Below are 19,362 nucleotides of genomic sequence, written 5' to 3'. Positions count from 1 at the left end.
ACCTTTCCACCCTGCTCTGATGTCCCCCTCTTCACCTCCCGATCTCCCCCTCTTCACCCCCCTGATGACCCCCCAATCTCCCCTCTTTACCCCCCCCCCCGATCTCCCACTCTCCCTCCCCCCATCTTCTGTTCCAGCGCCGGATGACATCTTGCTCTCTCTCCTCCCTGCAACGTTGCAGCTCCTGACGCGAAACCGAGAGAGCACGTTAATCACCATCAATTACGATGCAATCGTGTCGGAAATGGTAAGTTTTGTTTATTCGGGTTGCCACGCGCACCTTCACCCCACCGCCCCGCCCCCCGCTGCCAACACGCCACCATTTCAAAATTGAGATTCTTATCTCACACAAAATCCTGCATACCCATCACACTCGTCCTTACCGACCTCCTTTGGATCTCTATGCCCCAGCACAAAAATTTAAACCCCTCAGCTTAAAATTCCACCATGGCTTTGCCCCAGCCAACCTGTGTAATCATCTCCAGCCCTCTATCCCAATATGCATCCTCCACTTTTCCAACTGAGCTACTGTACGTCTTTCCTCCCTCGTCTCCACTATTGGTGGCAGAGCCTTCACTTCTAGCACTCTAGAATTCCCTTCCACTTTGCCGTGCTACTTTTTTCCCTATCTTCAAAATCCTCTTCATAACATTTCTTCTTTGACGATGCTTTAAATCATCTTTAATTTCTCTCCTATTCCTGCTCAATGTCCACCAGTCTCCATATAAAGCACTTTGGGATGCTATAATGGGCCCGTGTTAAGTATGAGAGATGGGACAGATAAAGAGCTGCACATTCCTTTGATAAAGAAGGGCTGACTATTCATTGCTATAAATGATTTATAAGGAAAACTTGCATACATGAGGGATTTGCATTTGTTGAAATTACTCATCCTTGTCTTTAAATCATTCCACTTCGTGCAGTGGTTTTTTATTTAAATCATTCCACAGCTTTGTCCCAACTTATCTTTGCAATCACCTCCAGCACTATATAAGGCTCAGTTTTGGCAAGTTGTTAAGAGTGGAGAGTGGCCATACAGGAATCACCAAAGTTAAAATGAGTGAAGGAAGAAAGAATTTGCACTTATACAGTCCCTTATCAAGTCCTCAGAATGTCCAAAGCACTTCACAACCAATGAATTAATTTTGAAGTGTAGTCACTGTTACGTAGGTAAACATGAGAGCCAAGTTTGTACACAGTGGGGTCCCACAAACAGCAAATAATGAATGGCCAGTTAATCTGTTTTTGCTGGTATTGGTTGAGGGAGGAAAGTTGGCCAGGGTAACAGTGTGTTTTACATCCTCACAATCCTTTGACGAAGGCAACAGCTTGCTGAAGTTCTACATGCAAGCTTATTAAAAAATTTAATTTCTCAAAATCCAAAACAAGTTCCACAAATAAATGAAAAATATTGATTCTGTACATACAGTACTGTAAATATAGAGATAATATCATTTTGCAGCTCATTGATTCAGTCAGAAATATCAATCAGCATATAAAAACAATAATATTTTGTCTTCAGTAAATGCACCCTTATAGAATCATAAAATGAACCATTCTTGATTATGGCAGGATGGTTTAACAAGTGTGATAAACATAGGGTATTGCATCTGTGATGGCATGTTATTGGTATTAAATTATAAGCATAAAGGAAACATAATCAAAAATGCCATCGTCACTTATGATTTATGTTTCTTTTTCACAATCATGAATCAAAACCAGTAATACACCATAATTAGGACAGTATTCTTACTACGTTGTTTTGACTTGCATTGTCCCTTTGACTTTTTTATTGTTATATTAAGATTCCACGCCATTTACACTGCATAATACATCTCCGAAACTGTTAGCCAAACAATTGGCACTGTTTGATCCGATTGAAGAATGTGTTATACAATAGTGGCTGTTATTGGATAGCTACCTGCCAGGTGTTATTGCTTTCGTGATTACTGTAGGCAGTTATCACATTCCTGGGGAGTGACAATAACAATATCTCTCAAATTATAAAAAAATCTAACAGAGTGGGAGTTAATAGAAAAAAGGAAGAGAATGAGATAAGAGTGATCTGGGTATGACTGAAGAATGATTAAGTAGCAGGGGAACATGGTAGTTTATTAATTTCCCCTATGGCTATAGATCTGCTGTGAGGACTAAAGCCTATAAGTAGTTACTGGTTAACTGACTTGTTAAATAGTTTCAAGGGAACCAAACCATCAACTGTCACAAAATTATGATTGTTGAGCCTTGTTATGTTGATTGTGATTGCTTATAATCAAGGAACTGGCCTGTGGGCACAATTCCAAACCTGGTAGTTATTTGAACATGGTTTTCTGAAATTATGAACTAGGAAAAATATTAACATCAATGCACAGGCCACACCAATTCAACAAAGTACACAAATGTACAGAACAGAGTATTGTGATCCTTAATTACTACTTCAATCAATCACAGGTATATCCAACATAAATACAAGAGCAGACCTCGCAGCACAAATTGAATGGAGTACTTGACACAAGGTAAGGAGTCTCATGAGGGATACACACTGGCTCAAAATAAGAACACATTTAATTTATTCCACCTTATATAGCCAATGGCACCTTTTCGTTCTGCCTCTTACAAATGCAACCAGCAGCTACCATTTTTACCTTGGACGGATCCATCCTTAGTCTATTGATACTCTTGGCTTTATTTCCTCTGACCTCAATGGAACTTCCATATCTCCTTCATGGCTTTACTCTTTAGTGCAAAACTCTTTGTTTCCTCTCAACAACTCTTAAATCTCTATTAAGCTCAGGTTTGCCCAAGATTTATATACTGCTTGTATATTTGTTAAAGCTCTTCTAACACCTCGCTTGCACTTCTGGACAAGAAAAAACCTTATATGATAGGTGATCTATGTCTCACTTGTAATGTCCAATCTCTCCCTTTCTATTATTATCTTAACAGTCTCTAATGTATCATTATTACTACAGAAGTGCTCCCTGAAACTTCCTCTCTTGCGCCTCCCAAGTTGCAAATCTGTCTTCCTGCACATTCTCCCTTCTCCTTGTATCCCGATTGTGTAGAAATCACAGTCTTGTGCAGAATCTCTCAGTCACCTATTCTAACTCATTCTTTCCCAGAACCTGAAACCTGTAGAACTCCTCACCGCCCTCTCCCCATACCATCTTCAGGCTTTTAAAACCCATGCTTGACATCATCTAATTGTTGCGGCTTGATTTACCTCATCTCTTTTACTTTTTTCAGGATTGTTGGTGTCCTGCATGATGGACTTAAGCCCTTCATTTTGTTTTCTTAATTCAAAAAAAGTCTCTTTAAAAAAATTCTTTCACCCAGTATTATTGTTTTTTTACATACATACCATTCCACGACTAAGACGACAGATCCCAGTTATCAGATAATGCAATTCTGCTGACCTGGGGTTCATCAATATAACAACATAAGAACATAAGAAATAGGAGCAGGAGTAGGCCAAACGGCCCTTCGAGCCTGCTCCGCCATTTAATAAGATCATGGCTGATCTGATCATAACCTCAAATCTAAATTCATGTCCAATTTCCTGCCCGCTCCCCGTAACCCCTAATTCCCTTCACTTCTAGGAAACTGTCTATTTCTGCTTTGAATTTATTCAATGATGTAGCTTCCACAGCTTCCTGGGGCAGCAAATTCCACAGACCTACCACCCTCTGAGTGAAGAAGTTTCCCCTCATCTCAGTTTTGAAGGAGCAGCCCCTTATTCTAAGATTATGCCCCCTAGTTCTAGTTTCACCCAACCTTGGGAACATCCTCACCGCATCCACCCGATCAAGCCCCTTCACAATCTTATATGTTTCAATAAGATCGTCTCTCATTCTTCTGAACTCCAATGAGTAGAGTCCCAATCTACTCAACCTCTCCTCATATGTCCACCCCCCTCATCCCCGGGATTAACCGAGTGAACCTTCTTTGTACTGCCTCGAGAGCAAGTATGTCTTTTCTTAAGTATGGAGACTGTATGCAGTATTCCAGGTGCGGTCTCACCAATACCTTATATAACTGCAGCAATACCTCCCTGTTTTTATATTCTATCCCCCTAGCGATAAACGCTAACATTCCGTTGGCCTTCTTGATCACCTGCTGCACCTGCATACTAACTTTTTGATTTTCTTGCACTAGGACCCCCAGATCCCTTTGTACTGCAGTACTTTCCAGTCTCTTGCCATCAAGAAGATAACTTGCTCTCTGGTTTTTCCTGCCAAAGTGCATAACCTCACATTTTCCAATATTGTATTTCATCTGCCAAATCTCCGCCCACTCACCCAGCCTGTCTATATCCCCTTGTAGGTTTTTTATGCCCTCCTCACTCTCTACTTTCCCTCCCATCTTTGTATCATCTGCAAACTTTGATATGTTGCACTCGGTCCCCTCCTCCAAATCGTTAATATAGATCGTAATGAGTTGGGGACCCAGCACCGACCCCTGCGGAACACCACTGGCTACTGGTTGCCAGTCCGAGAATGAACCATTTATCCCAACTCTCTGCTTCCTGTTAGATAACCAATCCTCCACCCATGCCAGAATATTACCCGCAATCCAGTGATTCTTTATCTTGAGCAATAATCTTTTATGTGGCACCTTGTCGAATGCCTTCTGGAAGTCTAAATACACTACGTCCACTGGTTCCCCTTTATCCACCCTGTACGTTATGTCCTCAAAGAACTCAAGCAAATTTGTCAGACATGACTTCCCCTTCGTAAAGCCATGCTGACTTTGTCCTATTAAATTATGTTTGTCCAAATGTTCTGCTACTGTCTCCTTAATAATAGACTCCAAAATTTTACCCACCACAGATGTTAGGCTAACTGGTCTATAATTTCCAGCCTTCTGCCTACTACCCTTTTTAAATAAGGGTGTTACATTAGCAGTTTTCCAATCTGCCGGGACCTTTGCCGAGTCCAGAGAATTTTGGAAAATTATTACCAAAGCATCCACAATCCCCACTGCCACATCCCTCAAGACCCTAGGATGTAAGCCATCAGGTCCAGGGGATTTATCCGCCTTGAGTCCCATTAATTTACTGAGTACCAATTCCTTAGTGATTTTAATCGTATTTAGCTCCTCCCCCCCCTAGAGCCCCCTGTTTGTCCAGTGTTGGGATATTCTTAGTGTCCTCTACCGTAAAGACTGAAACAAAATATTTGTTCAGCATTTTTGCCATCTCCATGTTTCCCACCATTAATTTCCCGGTCTCATCCTCTAAGGGACCTACGTTTGCCTTAGCCACCCTTTTTCTTTTTATATAACGATAGAAACTCTTGCTATCTGTTTTTATATTTTTTGCTAATTTATTTTCATAATCTATCATCCCTTTCTTAATCAATCCTTTAGTTACTTTTTGCTGTCTTTTGAAGACTTCCCAATCTTCTATCCTCCCACTAAGTTTGGCTACCTTATATGTCCTTGTTTTCAGTCGGATACTATCCTTAATTTCTTTACTTAGCCACGGATGGCTGTCATTTCTTTTACACCCTTTTTTCCTCAGTGGAATATATTTGTTTTGAAAGTTGTAAAATAACTCCTTAAATGAACACCACTGCTCATGTACCGTCTTACCCCTTAATCTATTTTCCCAGTCCACTTTAATCAATTCCGCCCTCATACCATCATAGTTTCCTTTATTCAATATACCTTTACTATCTGTGGGGAAACATCTCAGTGGAAATTTTCATCTCTTTACCACATTGCTTGCATTCAAAAATGAATGGGTGGAAAATAAAACATTTGTTCCTCCTGTTCACTTAGAGTTGCTTTTATAGCTGGTCAGATTTTCCTGGGGACATTAATCCTGGTGACTAGAGTTCGTAAACTTGAGCTCATCAAAAATTCTGCTGCCCATATTCTAACTCACAACAAGTCCTGTTCACCCATTACCCTTCTGTTCGCTGACCTACATTGGCACCCGGTCCAGCAACGCCTCAATTTTAAAATTCTCATCTTTGTCTCCAAATGCCTCCAGGGTCTCACCCCTCCTTATCTCTGTAACCTACTTCAGCCCTACAACCCTCCGAGATCTCTGCACTCCTCCAATTCTGGCCTCTTGCATATCCCCAATTTTCGTCGCTCCACCAATGGCAGCTGTGCCTTAAGCTGCCTAGTCCCTAAGCTCCGGAATTCCCTCTCTAAACCTCTCCGCCTCTTGCTCCTCCTTCAAGATGCTCCTTAAGACCTACCTCTTTGACCAAGCTTTTTAGTCACCTATCCTAATATTTCCTTATATGGCTCCTTTTGTTTGATAATGCTCCTGTGAAGTGCTTTGGGATGTTTTACTACATTAAAGGCACAGTATAATTGCAAGTTGTTGTTGTAGTAGTAGTAGTAGTAGTAGTAGTAGAGTGTCCATCTGAAATAGGCAGGAACCTCATTTATAATTCAAGTCGGGATCAAGTGAAATTATTAAGAGATCAATGCCATTTTCTGACCTCACCACCTGACTAACACCACTTCCTGCTCCCACCCACCAACCATTGACAGTACAAGTCCTGAGGGGACTATTTCAAATGCTATTTAAAGGGATCCTCATCTGCTCTTAGGTAAATCAATATGTAGCTTTTGGAGACAGTTTTCTTGCAGTCACTTATATTTTTTATGACCTTAAAGGATTTGAAAGTGCTTGTAGATTATATTATAACTTCTGAACTTTTGAGAGGCTCCTGGCATTGCAGTTGTTTTTTGATCAGGATTCTCCTAGGAATTTCACTTTAGGAGGAGGAGGATCAGGAGGAAGAAGCAAACAGAGCTACAACTGTTGGGAGACCAAACAGAAGGAAGCATGTTCAGAGGAATCCTCACCCTCCCAATAGAGTTTATAGGCCCAGAACAACACACCTGCAGTTCTCTGGAGAGCACTGCGTAAGAAAGCTTTGATTCTCTAGGGAGGCAGTGACAGAATTGTGTAGTATCCTGCAAAAAGACCTGCAGACAACTGCTGCAGCTAGCACAGCATTGCCTGTTGCAATCATTGACACTGCAGCCCTAAACTTTTTGTCTCCAGCCCCTTCCAGGATGCCCCGGGGATATCAGCAACATCAGTCAGTCTGCAGTCCATGTTTGTGTTAAACAGGTGACCAATACCCTGTTTGCTAGAGTAAGTACATTCATCACTTTCCCCATGGTCATTCGGAAGCAGCAGGATAGGAGTCTGGGGTTCTCACAGATTGAAGAATTCCCAAAGTCAGGGCATCGTTACTATACCCATGTTGCCCTGTGGACTGCTTCACACATTGCAACTGCCTTTAGGAATCACAAAGGCTTCCACTCTATTACTGTGCAACTGATGTACAATTACCAACAGTGCATCATTTGGGTCTGGCAGCTGCCACAATCAGGGATCATATTGCATTATTCGTCTATCCTCCCAGTCTATGCTCCCGCACAGCAAGTTAAAGGCTGGCTCCTAGTAGACAAAGGCTAGCCCCTGCACACCTGGCTCATGACTCCTTTTAAGAACTCATACTCAGCTATGGAACTCCGCTACAATCAGATCCATGGATCAACTAGAGCCCTCATCAAGCAGACTATTGGAGTCCTCAAATAATGATTCAGATGCCTGGACATGTCTGGTGGCCTCCTTCTTAGGCATCTGCCTTGCTTAGTTGTAGCACTCTTGCCTCTGAGTCAGAAGATCATGGGTTCAATTCCCACTCCAGAGACTTGAACACATAATCTAGACTGACACTTCAGTGAAGTACTGAGGGAATACTGCAATGTCAGAAGCACCATTTTTTAGATGAGACAGAGACACAGCAGAAGAGAAAGACAACATCAAAGCCAGAAAAGAAAACCAAGCAGAAGCAAAAGATTGGAAAGAGAGAGGCAACTGAGGAGTAAACAATAAATTATGATTATAGTATGATCTCAGGTTTAAAAATGTCTTGTAGGCAGATGAATGAAAACACATAGAAAGGTTTGGAAACAGTTTCATTGTTTTGTATTTTTACTTGGTGCGTCTACCCTTGCGCGTATACGGGAAATATAAGAGAAAATAGGCAAGAAAAATCAGACTGGAAAAATAAAAAATATAATCTGCAGGAAACAGTCGGACAGGATATGGGAGAACTGGCTCTTTGTCAAAATAATTGCACTATCCCATCCTCCTCCCTATAAACATATGTTAACGTGTCTTATAAGACACAGTGACAATTTTAACTTGTACTTTACAAATCAGCCATTCTAGCTAAATCCTGCCTACAGTACTAGAGGAAGATAATAAAAAAAGAATGACTGGCTCAGAGATTTGAATCAGGTCATTTGCTAAAATGATCCTGAAAGAGTCGAAGCATGCCTGAAGGTCAACAATTAAGAAAAATTGCAGCATGAAGCTGAAGGTTAACCAGAAATTTATTGTTTTCATAACATCCCGAGAATCAATTAAAAAAGGTCAATTGTACAGCTGATAAGGAAACTCTGACACTTGATACAACAGCTGCCGGAGGCCAGATATGAGATTACATGTTCATACATCCAGTGTTTGGTGCTACCGAGGTAATAATATAATCTTGGCTCAGTTGGTAGCAGTCTATCCTCCCAGCCTAAAGGTTATGGTTTCAAAACTCACCTCAGGACTTGCGCACATAACCTAGGCTGATACTTCAATGCAGTTATTCAGATGAGATGTCAAATCAAGACTGTCTGCTTGCTCAGGTGGGTATAAATGATCTTGTGGCAATATCTGAGGAAGAACACAAAGTTTTCCCCGTGTCCTGGTAAACATTCCTCCCTCAACTGAGGATATGATAAGGGGTTATATAATACAAGTTCTTCCTTTCATTACCAAGATTGGGTAAGCTGCTGAAACTCTGCACTTCTAATGGGTGGAATCACTGTTCAGTGGATATTACATGTGACTATGCTGTGGTCAGGGGGATGGTGGAACTGCACTCACACATCTTGGTACTTGCTATCTGCCTAGCAAGAGCTCAAACCTACCCTTATCAGTTGTATAAGACCAACTAGTGAATATTCTCCTTGGATGGAGGAAGCAAATCTCTTTGGATCCAAATCAGCGCCAAGATGACATGCTTAGTGATCAAAGATTGAAATCAAGTTAAGCCTCTGTGGCAGACTGAATAATCCAATACCTGAGTCAGGCAGGTGTGCAGTATTTTGGGCACTGTTGATGATTAATCCGCCAGCCTACCTCATTAAAGGGATCTGGAGTAGACCTGCCACTGGTTGCTCTGATTCTTCTCTCTCAGCTTCCCACTCGCACCCTGCAGTCCAATGCTGCAATGGTCCTAGCTGGTGTTGGTAAGCTGCAAGGTTTTAGCTGGTTAAACCGTAGGAGTGTAAGTCTTCACAAGTGAGCATGAGCAGAGAGTGATGGTAGGGACATCACTCTCTGCTCATGCAGACAGTGAAGAGTCCATGTTGAAGGGCGCAGTCCTTTCAAAGCTCTACTCAGATGGACGTAGATGCTGAACCCCGGGGACCATCAATGAAAAGGAGAATGATAGAGGGCCAGCAGCAAATTTGCGTGGTACTGTCAGTCGTGCCACGCACACTGTCCACAATAGCAGAGAGGAAAGGAGTCCAGCTCAAGCATTAGTGGATTGATGTCTTCTATGGATAGAGTGGCCTCCTCTCCATGGAACTTCAATCGCAGCAATCTAATGAGTCCCTGCAGGCCCTGACCATGGCCATGCAGATTATGGATGCCAACATGTCTGCCGCCTTAATCGGGATGACAAATACCTTAGCCGTGGTCTTACAAGGCGTCACTGATCTGCGCCAAGCTGCTCCCCCGCAGAGTGGTGGAAGTGATGTGCTACTGGCCCAGGACAAGCATGATAGTGAAAGGGGACATGGAAGTGAGAATTCCACTCAAAGCACTCCCATATCTCACCAGTTGCCCCCCCCCATTCCCTCAACCAGAACCCAACATGCTGCCTCCTCTCCCAAAGGCCGAATCTGCCCCTGCTCAGGACTGAGTCTTTGGCGGGGCCCTCACGGGCTCCAACACCCAGAGGTTGTTGGCCAAGAGCATCTCAGAAGTCAGAGCAGGGATCAGAGCAGCCTGCCTCTACCTCTGCTGAAGCCAAAGGGATTGTACCAGGTAGGAACAGTAAGCAAAGGAAAAGAAAAGCTTTATAGTTAAACAAGGGTATGCACGTGGGTGTTTATGAAAATGTTATGTTATTAAGTTTCATTTATTTATTTACATGAAATTTATTAATTTGCACCACTTTCCCCTGTACATCATTCTTGCTTGCCGAGTGGCAACTCATCTTTTCAGTTGCTTGATGAATGTGAAGAACTAAATTGACGAGGACTAATTGGTGCACGTGCAATGGGTGTATGGTTGGTTACAGGACTGCTTTGTGTCAGTGGGGGTGGGGGCGGTGGATGTGATAGTTATTTTGGTTCAGCGTGAGTGACTAACTGAACCTTCAAGCTATTAGGGCATCCCTGGTATGCCGAGCAGCAATGTGAGCAGCTGATCTGGTGTTGGGTGCTCCATTTTCCTCCTCCTCTCCATTGGAATCCTCATCAGATGAAGGGTGGTGAGCAGCTTGTTCCTCCTCCTCTAGTCCTCGCTGCTGTGCAGAATGCAGCATACAATGATTATCCTAGAGACCCTTGTTGGCGAGTAATGAAGGGCGTCTCCAGACCTCTTCAGGCACCAGAAGCGCATCTTGAGCATGCTGATAGCTTGTTCGATGACACAACTGACTGTCGTAGCACTCTTGAGGTTCCTTCAGTCAGGTTTGAAGGGGGTATCCTTTGCCACCTAGCAGCCACCCTTAAGGGTGGTTCCAGGTACGAACAGGTCAGAGATGTTAGGCTGACACAGTATGAAAGCATCAAGGTAGCTCCCAGGGAATCTGGTGCAGACCAGCATGAACCTTTCAGTGTGGTTGCACACCAGCTGAACATGGATGGAATGAAATGCCTTGCAGTTGACAAATGCTCCTGGTTGATCTGGTCGTGCTCGGATTGCCACGTGTGTTCAGTCGATAGCACCGTGCATTTGTGGGAAGCCAGCCAGAGACACAAATCCAAGTGGGAGATCCTCAATATGTCTCTCTGGAAGGAACCAGAGGCAAAAAAAATTGAGGGCTTGGTGATTTTCACAGCCACTGGTAATGCATAGCCACCAGGTAGCAGGTCTTCTTCAAGGAGGCGGGCAGATGTCTGCGACCAGCTGACGTAACAATCGCAGCCTCTGGAAGCACTGCTCTTCCGATTGGTCAAGGAAGCTGAGCCTCCGTCTATACACCCTGTTATGTGGGTAGTGCCTCCTGAGACCTCAACCCCTCTGTTGTTCCTTTCTCTGCTGGCCACCTGCAGCTCCTTCCACAGCACAACTTTGCTGCTGCTGATTGTCCTCCTCGCCTGAAGTCCAATCTAAAGCAGCCATGGCACCACCCATCCTGATGTTCTCTGTGTGAACACCTCCAAACTATACAAATATGTCTATCACAACAAATACTCTCACCAAACCGTTTCCCAGAGGGAAGTGAGACAGCAGCTCTGAGCAGGGCCTTACTCACCTCAGTAAACTTGTTATGAATACTTGTGTAATGTTAGACACAAATCCTATACAGCCTGAGAATTCAGCGTAAGATGGAACTATTGGGAGGGGCGGGGAGAGTGGAGAATGAGCAGATTGGGGCGTTCTTGTCCAAAACAATTGTACTGGCATGGGTTAAATCACCCTCTTTCTCCCACTCCAAAATCCTGGAAATGTCCCCTCCCTTAAATCTTCATATCTGCTGAAAGGTCCACACCAAAACATTAGCTTGTCTGTTCTCTTTACAAGTGCTGAATTGAGGTGTTGTTTACCTCCAGCAGTTTGTGTTTTTATTAAAGTCTCATTATACTTGCTTGTACCTCGGTAGCAGCGGGGCCTTGAACATTGACTCCTCAGCATGTTAATCTGGCAAAACAAGCCATTCACCGTGTCTTCCAATCAGGAGCCGGGCTCACCGGCCACCCAATCAGGACCATAGCTGCAGCGGAACAACCAATCCTTGGAGAGGCCCGAGTTTGAATTTATAAGCAGACCAATCAATCGGGGCGCCCTGGCCCCGTGGGCGCTGAAATAAACCAATCAAACCTCAGAACGGTTCACGGTCGCTCATCAGTGACCAATTAAAAGGGCGTGTTCTAAATTTGAACCAATAGAAATCCTCGACACTTTATAACCCTTCACGGTTGGTCACGCATGCGTTTTAAACTGGAAGCGGAAAAATTTGAAAATTGGGCTGTTGGTGTTGATGGAGCCGCGAGCTCAGGTGCGGAGTTTTATATTTATTTTTTATTTTACCGGCGCTTTGTTTGACGGGAGTGTGTCGGTGTGTGAGTGGCGGCCCCGAGGCCGTTTGCAGATTGTTAGGTGCTCGCTCTCTTGGTTTGTGTTTTTAGCGGTAGGTGGGTGGGGAGGGACGGATGGAGGGCACCCGTTTCAGAACCATCAGTGTCTGCGGGTGAATGTGAGTAGTGATTAGCAAGCGTATTGCAAAACCTATTTAAACAGTGAGAGTAGTGATCAGTGAGCTTAGTGAAAACCGTTTAAATAGTGAGAGTGACCAGTGAATGTAGTGCAAACCCATTTAAACAGAGTAGTGATTAGTGAGTGAACCCATTTGAACAGTGCGATTAGTGATCAATGAACGTAATGCAATCCCATTAATACACGGTCAGATTCGTGATCAATTCCATTTAGATACGATGAGATTATTGATCAATGAGAGAAGTGTAAGCCAATTTAAACAGCGTGATTTTGGTGATCAGTGAGCGTAATGCAAACCCATTTAACAGCGCTGAAGCGTGATGCTCAAAGTAAGTTACATATTTTTAACGTGTCATCGCCCTAAAAATAGGTTTGTATGTCTGTACATTTTTTTTAAAATTGAACTTTCTGCTTAATAAAATATTTTGAATGTGATGTCCTCAAATAGTAAGTAGTGTTACATCGACTGTAAGATCTGCACAGAAACAGGCCATTCGGCCCAACTGGTCTGTGCCTATGTTTATGCTCCATAAGAGCCTCCTCCCTCTTTACTCATTTGCCAATTACTGACCTATTCTGCAAGTTTATTAATGTTTTCTTGCATTTTGATGCATTCTTCAGTTGTATTAACTACACACCCCAATTTTGTGTCATCTGCAAATTTTAAAGTTGTACTTCTGATTCCCAAGTCCAAATCGTTGATGTAATTTGTGAACAGTGGTCCCAGCACCGATCCCTGTGGAAAGCCACTTCCTACCTTTTGCCAGTCTGAGTAGCTACCCTGAACCCCTACTCTCTTTTCCGTTTGGTAGCCTGCTTGCTATCCCCTGACTCCACATGCCCTGACCTTAGTCATGGGTGTCATTTTAGCACCCGCTAGCGGGTGCGTTCCTGGCGGGGTGGCTCCGAAAATCAGAGAATCCCGGAGTGGGTCGGGAGCCCGACTCCAACCCGCCCACTTCCGGATTCCCCACTGACGCGCCGGCGGGCGCGCGCAGCCCCCGCTGGTGGGAATCTCACAAGCAATTAAAGCCAGCGGGGTTCCACTTGAAGCTATTTACTTTGCTTGTTCAGGTCATTAACTGACCTGATTAAGGGATTATGTGAGGAGGGGTGGGATTTTATAGCAGACTGGGACTGTTTCCTGTACTGGGGGAAACACTCCCAGTTCAAATGGACCTGTTGCAGCCATCAGCCTGTGGCAGCTGCAAAGGTCCATTTGGCAGGTGGTGGGGGGAGACCCTCACTCATTGCAGGAGGCCACTCTGTCACTTGGGACAAAGTTTGGCCTCCACCACCCTCCTCCTGACAATCGAAGTCACCAACTTGCACACTTGCCCCGGGGTCCAGGGACATGTACCTACCTTGAGGACCCTCTCAGATGTACATCTTCCGGATGGGGGCCGCCTTAGCTGCAGTCATGACCTCCTCGGAGGGCGAACAGCATCACCAGCCTCGCCGTCCACCTCTGACACGTGGAGCTCCACAACAGTGTGCTGTGACACATCCACCTGTACAGCAGGAGGGAGGGCTACCGCAGAGAGAGATGCGTCGCAGAGGGCACTACCCTCGCCACAGGGTCCACAGACCGAGGCTCAGCTTCCTGGACTTCTCTGAGCAGCAGTGCACATGGAGGCTCAGAGTCACTCGACATGTAGTCGTGGACATCTGCAGCCTCCTTCATGCCCAGCTGCTCCTGGCTGGCCCGAGCACCATCTTCTTACCTGTCGCTGTCAAAGTCACCACTGCCCTCAACAACTTCTCCTCTGCATCCTTCCAGGGTGCAACCGGGGACATCGCCGACGTCTCTCAGCCGTCTGCACAAAAGAGCCCTGCAAATACACCTACACCCACTCTGCAGTGACACAATGGGTGGCATCAGTTGTGGGTCTTCATAATGATCCTCAGGAAAGGGCATTATTGCACAAACCAGACAAGATTCGCGAAGACATGGCAGTAGTGGTCCCAATATAATATGTAATGTGAGTTGGTCAGAAATTCAATATAAGTAACAACCATGACAAACCCTCAAACACCTTTGTGCATCCCCTTCATGCTCACGACACGTTTGCCATACGCTGCCTACCGCACATATGTGATGCATGCCCTGTGGCTGCAGCACAGGTAGTGGCAGGTTGAGTGAGGCTGACCGTGAAAGAGATGCATGAGAGGGTGAGTATGAGATAGAGCCATGAGATTGTATGAGGATTGGGTTGAGTGGTAGTGGTGGGATGAGTACTGGCGAGGTGAGTAGGTGCAGGTAAAATGAGGATGAGGTTTGAGTGGGTATGAGGGGTGATGTGACAGAGTAGTGTTGGCAGTGCAGAAGGAGATGTGGCAGACGGAGTGTAGGGGACAGTAAGTGTACTCACTTCGGCTGACCTACTGAGGTCATTGGAGCGCCTCCTGCATTGTATGCAGGTGGGCGATATGTTGGTGGTGCAGGTGACCTCCTCTGCCACCTCGAGCCAGGCCTTCCTGGTGGCAGAGGCAGGCTGCTTCCTCCCGCTCGCCAGTGGGGGGGGAAGATCTCTGTCCTCCTCACCCCTTGTATTGATACCTGGAGTGAGGCATCATTAAACTGGGAGCAGCCTTCCCCCTGGGCTGCTTCATGCTGTAATTTTTTCTATTTGTTGCAGCATCAGTCAGTGGAGGACTGCCCCTTTAAATAGAGCTCCTCCAGCTGACAGATCTTACTGCGCATGCGCAGCCCATCCGACGCGCAGATCAGCAGTGGGGAACCCGGAAGACAAGGTAAGTGGATCCAATTGAGCTACGATCGCGCGGGTGGCAGACTGATTTCGTCGGGCGCGTTACCCATGCGCCCGATTGCCCCCCCCCCCCCCCCCCGGGCCGAGAACCCGCAGCCCTGGTAACATCGGGCCCCATGAGTCTACAATGTGGTATCTTATCGAGGGCCTTTGGAAAATCCAAATATATTACATCTACTGCATTACCCTTGTCTACTCTTTCTGTTACTTCTTCAAAGAATTCAGTGACTTTCCCTTCTGAAATCTGTGCTGACTACTCTATTATATTTTTGTTTTCTAGATGTTTTTCCACTACATCTTTGAGTATTACATCCATAGTGGTATTAAAATTGAATTTTTAAACAAGCAAATTTTTTTACTTAATTCTAGTTTGTTATTAAATTTGTTTGAAATTATTGGGAGCTATGGTTTAAGCTCCCCAAAGGAGTGTAAAATGAGAGATACTGATGGTTGTGTAGCAGTTAGATTTGAGAATTGTAAATAATTGCTCTTTGTTCTACATGAGGTTACTGAACTGTGAAGATCAAAGATCTATAACAGCAGCTTGTATTCCTTCCTAAACCTGATGATTCATTGGCATGGAAGTGGGTGATGCAGACTGGAAAGTTTTCTAGCTTCTCTGTTGATCTGCCACACTAGCTGAGATTGTCTTGGTGTGTGGAAAAGACAGCAATTCTTGAAACTTTATCAGACCTGGAGGACTGGTAAAAAAATTGATTCCTGATTGGTGAAAAAAGGTTGCTCTAATCCACCAAACAGGGAGTAGCCTTTTCAAATGCCCCAGAGTTGTGATCAAGAGATTCTTGCAACAACTGATGTTCCGGAATGGACACTTCAGATGCCTAAAAGCAAAATGCTGGAAATACCCAGCAGGTCAGGCAGCATCTGTGGAGAGAGAAACAGAGTTAATGTTTCAGGTCGTTGCTCTTTTATCGGAACGGGAAGAAGTTAAGAATTAACAGCTTTTAAGCCAGTACAGAGCCTGCAATTCAATTGCAGTGGTGTGTTATGTGACTTGATTGATGTAGACTAGCAATAGATGAGTGATATTAGTAACATTGTACAGTAAGATAATGTTTTGGGCAGAAAACTACCACTGGTCCACTTGTCCTGCCCCTCTAAACTGCCCATCAGTATCCTTACTGTGATTCTGGAACTAATAGTCTTGTGTCCCTTTCCCTAGTGGGAGTTGATCCAGTGCTTTTTTAAAAAAAACTGTCATTGATTTCTGTTCCATCACCCCAGCCTGTATGTGAAGGGAACCATAAGCTGCTAAAGTTTCATTTGTTTTAAAATTGAGGAACATTTTGTTCTGACAACAGAAGGTAAAGGGCGTGCTTGTAAAGTATACAACATGTCACTTTGATTCCATGCAAATTGTTGCAGCATAATGTAGAATTTTCCTTTTTTCATAGGTCATGATCTAAATTTTTTTACAAAATTGAGCAAAATGAGTTGGGTTGTGGAAGAGTGGAAGGAGGGGCTGCCCACAAAGGCTCTCCAGAAGATACAGGAGATTGAGACTCAGCTGGATAAACTCAAAAAGGAACGTCAGCAGCGACAGTTTCAGCTAGAATCCCTGGAAGCTGCACTGCTGAAACAAAAACAAAAGGTGATTATTTTTCACTTACTTAGAAATGGTGTAGTTGTTCCTAAGTGTCAGCTTGTTTCTTGGGTGTTAGAATGCTTGATTAAGGCAGAAGGTTTGAAGTTGAAGCCCCACGATGGGTATTGAGCACTGAGTCCAGGCAGATACTTCAGCACAGTACTGACAGCACGCTGCATTGTCAGAATTGCTCTCTTTCGTATGGGATGTTAAATCAATACCCCGTTTCCCTGCTCAGGTGAACCTAAAAGTACTTCTCAAAGAAGTACTGGCCAACATTCTTCCCTCAACCAACATAATTAAAAACTGATTATCTTGTTATTCATTCATTTGCTGTTTGTGAGACCTTGCTGTGTGCAAAATTTGCCTACATAATAACAGTGACTGCATTCAAAAGTAATTATTAGTTGTAAAGTGCTCTGGGATGTGTTGAAGATTTCTTTCTTTTCACTGCAGCAAGCCAAATCTCTGCTGCAGCCCTTCACATGTAGAGACTCTTTCTCATTCATTTACACTCCATGTACAGCAAAATTAGCCCATCATATAATGAAGGTGCCTTTAATAGAATGCTTCATTATCATGTTGCATGTATCACTGAGTACCAAGTGCTTTTGGGCTTTTAAAATTCCATTTTGCTAATTGTGCAATGTTTTCTGTGAGCAGACCGTGCCCTTTATGAGCAAGAAATGTCCTTTTTACTAGTTTCCTCTTCGTGGAGATTAATGTGGTCCAGGTCTAGTAACCACCAGTAGTAAATTTCATACTCCAAGTTATGAAGGGTTCCCAATACATCTTCAGTCTATTCTGGAAATATTGTAAGTAGACTTGTACAGACCAAATTAAAGAGTATATAGAACCTGGGAATTAGGATCTGTAGCAACTCACCAATGTTACTTCAACAGCACCAATCTCTCCTGCAATCTGTACCACTGAGAAGGATAAGAGCAACATGTGGGATCACTATCACCTCACATATCATCCTGACATGGACATATATCACCATTACTTTATTGTTACTGGGTCAATATCTTGGCATTACATTGATGCTCCCACAAAGGTATTAGTATCAGCACAAGAACTGCAGTAGTTCAAGGAGCAGGCCATTTACCACTTTCTCAGGATAACTAGAGAGGGTGTTCAATGTAGCCTTGCTGGCATTGTCCTTGTCAGCCTTGGCTTAGTTGTATCATTCTTGCCTCTGAGTCAGATGGTTGTGGGTTCAAGTCCCACTCCGGAGACGTGAGCATATAATCTAGGCTGCCACTTCAGCGCAGTACCAAGGGTGTGCTGCATCGTTGGAGGTGCTGTCTTTCGGGTGAGACGGTAACTTGGGTCCTGTCTGCCCCCTCAAACAGATATAAAAGATCCCACGAAACTATTCAAAGAAGAGTAGGGGAGTTCTCCCAATGTCCTGGTCAATATTTATCCTTCTACCAACATCATTAAAACAGATTATCTGGTCATTTATCTCATTGCTGTTTGTGGGATCTTACTGTGTGCCAATTGGCTGCCACATTTCCCTACATTACAACAGTGACCATGCTTCAAATGTACTTAATTGATTGTGAAACACTTTAGGAGTTCTTTCTTTATTTCCAAGTTAAGTCAAATGTTGTATCATTGTATAAGGACAGAAACATTAGACCATGCAAAACATTATTCTGCTGCTGTACAGTGCTTTTGATGAAGCAAGGATAATTATTTGTAGTAATGGTGAATGTATTGTGGTACATTTTGGATGGTGTTGGGAATAAAATGAATGTTGGTTTAAAAACAAAAATGTAAAATTAAATGGTAAATTCAATGAATGTAAATTAAAAATTACTTGAAGTTGTTTTATTGGAAGAATTTATACAACTGTAAAGGTTTCTAAATAAATGTGGAATGTATGAAATAATATATTAACATGTATTTGATGTACAAAATAAGTGCAGAAGTCAATGTGAAAAGTGTACTAACCTTGTGCACATTAGTTTCTTTCCACCTTTCCTGTATCTGATCACTGTCTTTCAAACCAGTTCTTCTTGTAATAATTTATTTAGGTGGTGACATAATCAAGAATATTTCTTCAGTATTCACTATATTTTACTGAGGCTACAGATCAGATTATTTTCTATTCAGATTTCTATTTATGAATTTATAAATCTGGAACTTTTATCTGCAGATTATTTCTGGTTGAGAGAACATTAATAAAATAAACTTGTTTCCTTGACCAAGCAAAATTTCAAATAAAAAAAAAAGGGCCAATTAATGATTTGTGTTAATATAATTGCTTATTCACTTCAAAATAAAACTACCTCACTATTTGGAGAAACTAAAATGCCGTAGAACAAATGTGGCAGTGCAGGGACAGAATAATACCATGGCTAAATAAAATGGTGTATTAGGCACATAGCAACAAGCAATGTGGCATACTGATATGTTAGTTGAATATGCTGCAGAGTATAATGAAATCAAATTCTAGATTGTACTTTGTGTATTAGATTCAATACTTG

At 43.4% G+C, this 19,362-nt stretch overlaps 1 protein-coding gene across 1 annotated transcript in view; it reads left to right on the top strand.

Annotated features, from left to right (window-relative positions):
- The first annotated feature begins 16,680 nt into the window (after nucleotides 1-16,680).
- The window catches only part of cenpf (centromere protein F), a 55,817-nt gene continuing 53,135 nt past the window's right edge, over nucleotides 16,681-19,362 (top strand). Inside the window, exon 1 of the mRNA XM_067988917.1 lies at nucleotides 16,681-16,873. Within this exon, the coding sequence (XP_067845018.1) occupies nucleotides 16,712-16,873 (162 nt within the window). The 5' untranslated portion in view covers nucleotides 16,681-16,711. The remainder of the gene's footprint in view (nucleotides 16,874-19,362) is intronic.

The sequence above is a fragment of the Heptranchias perlo genome, chromosome 8, assembly GCF_035084215.1.
Source record: "Heptranchias perlo isolate sHepPer1 chromosome 8, sHepPer1.hap1, whole genome shotgun sequence".
NCBI lineage: Eukaryota > Metazoa > Chordata > Chondrichthyes > Hexanchiformes > Hexanchidae > Heptranchias > Heptranchias perlo.
This window is presented reverse-complemented; position numbering and strand designations above follow the sequence as displayed.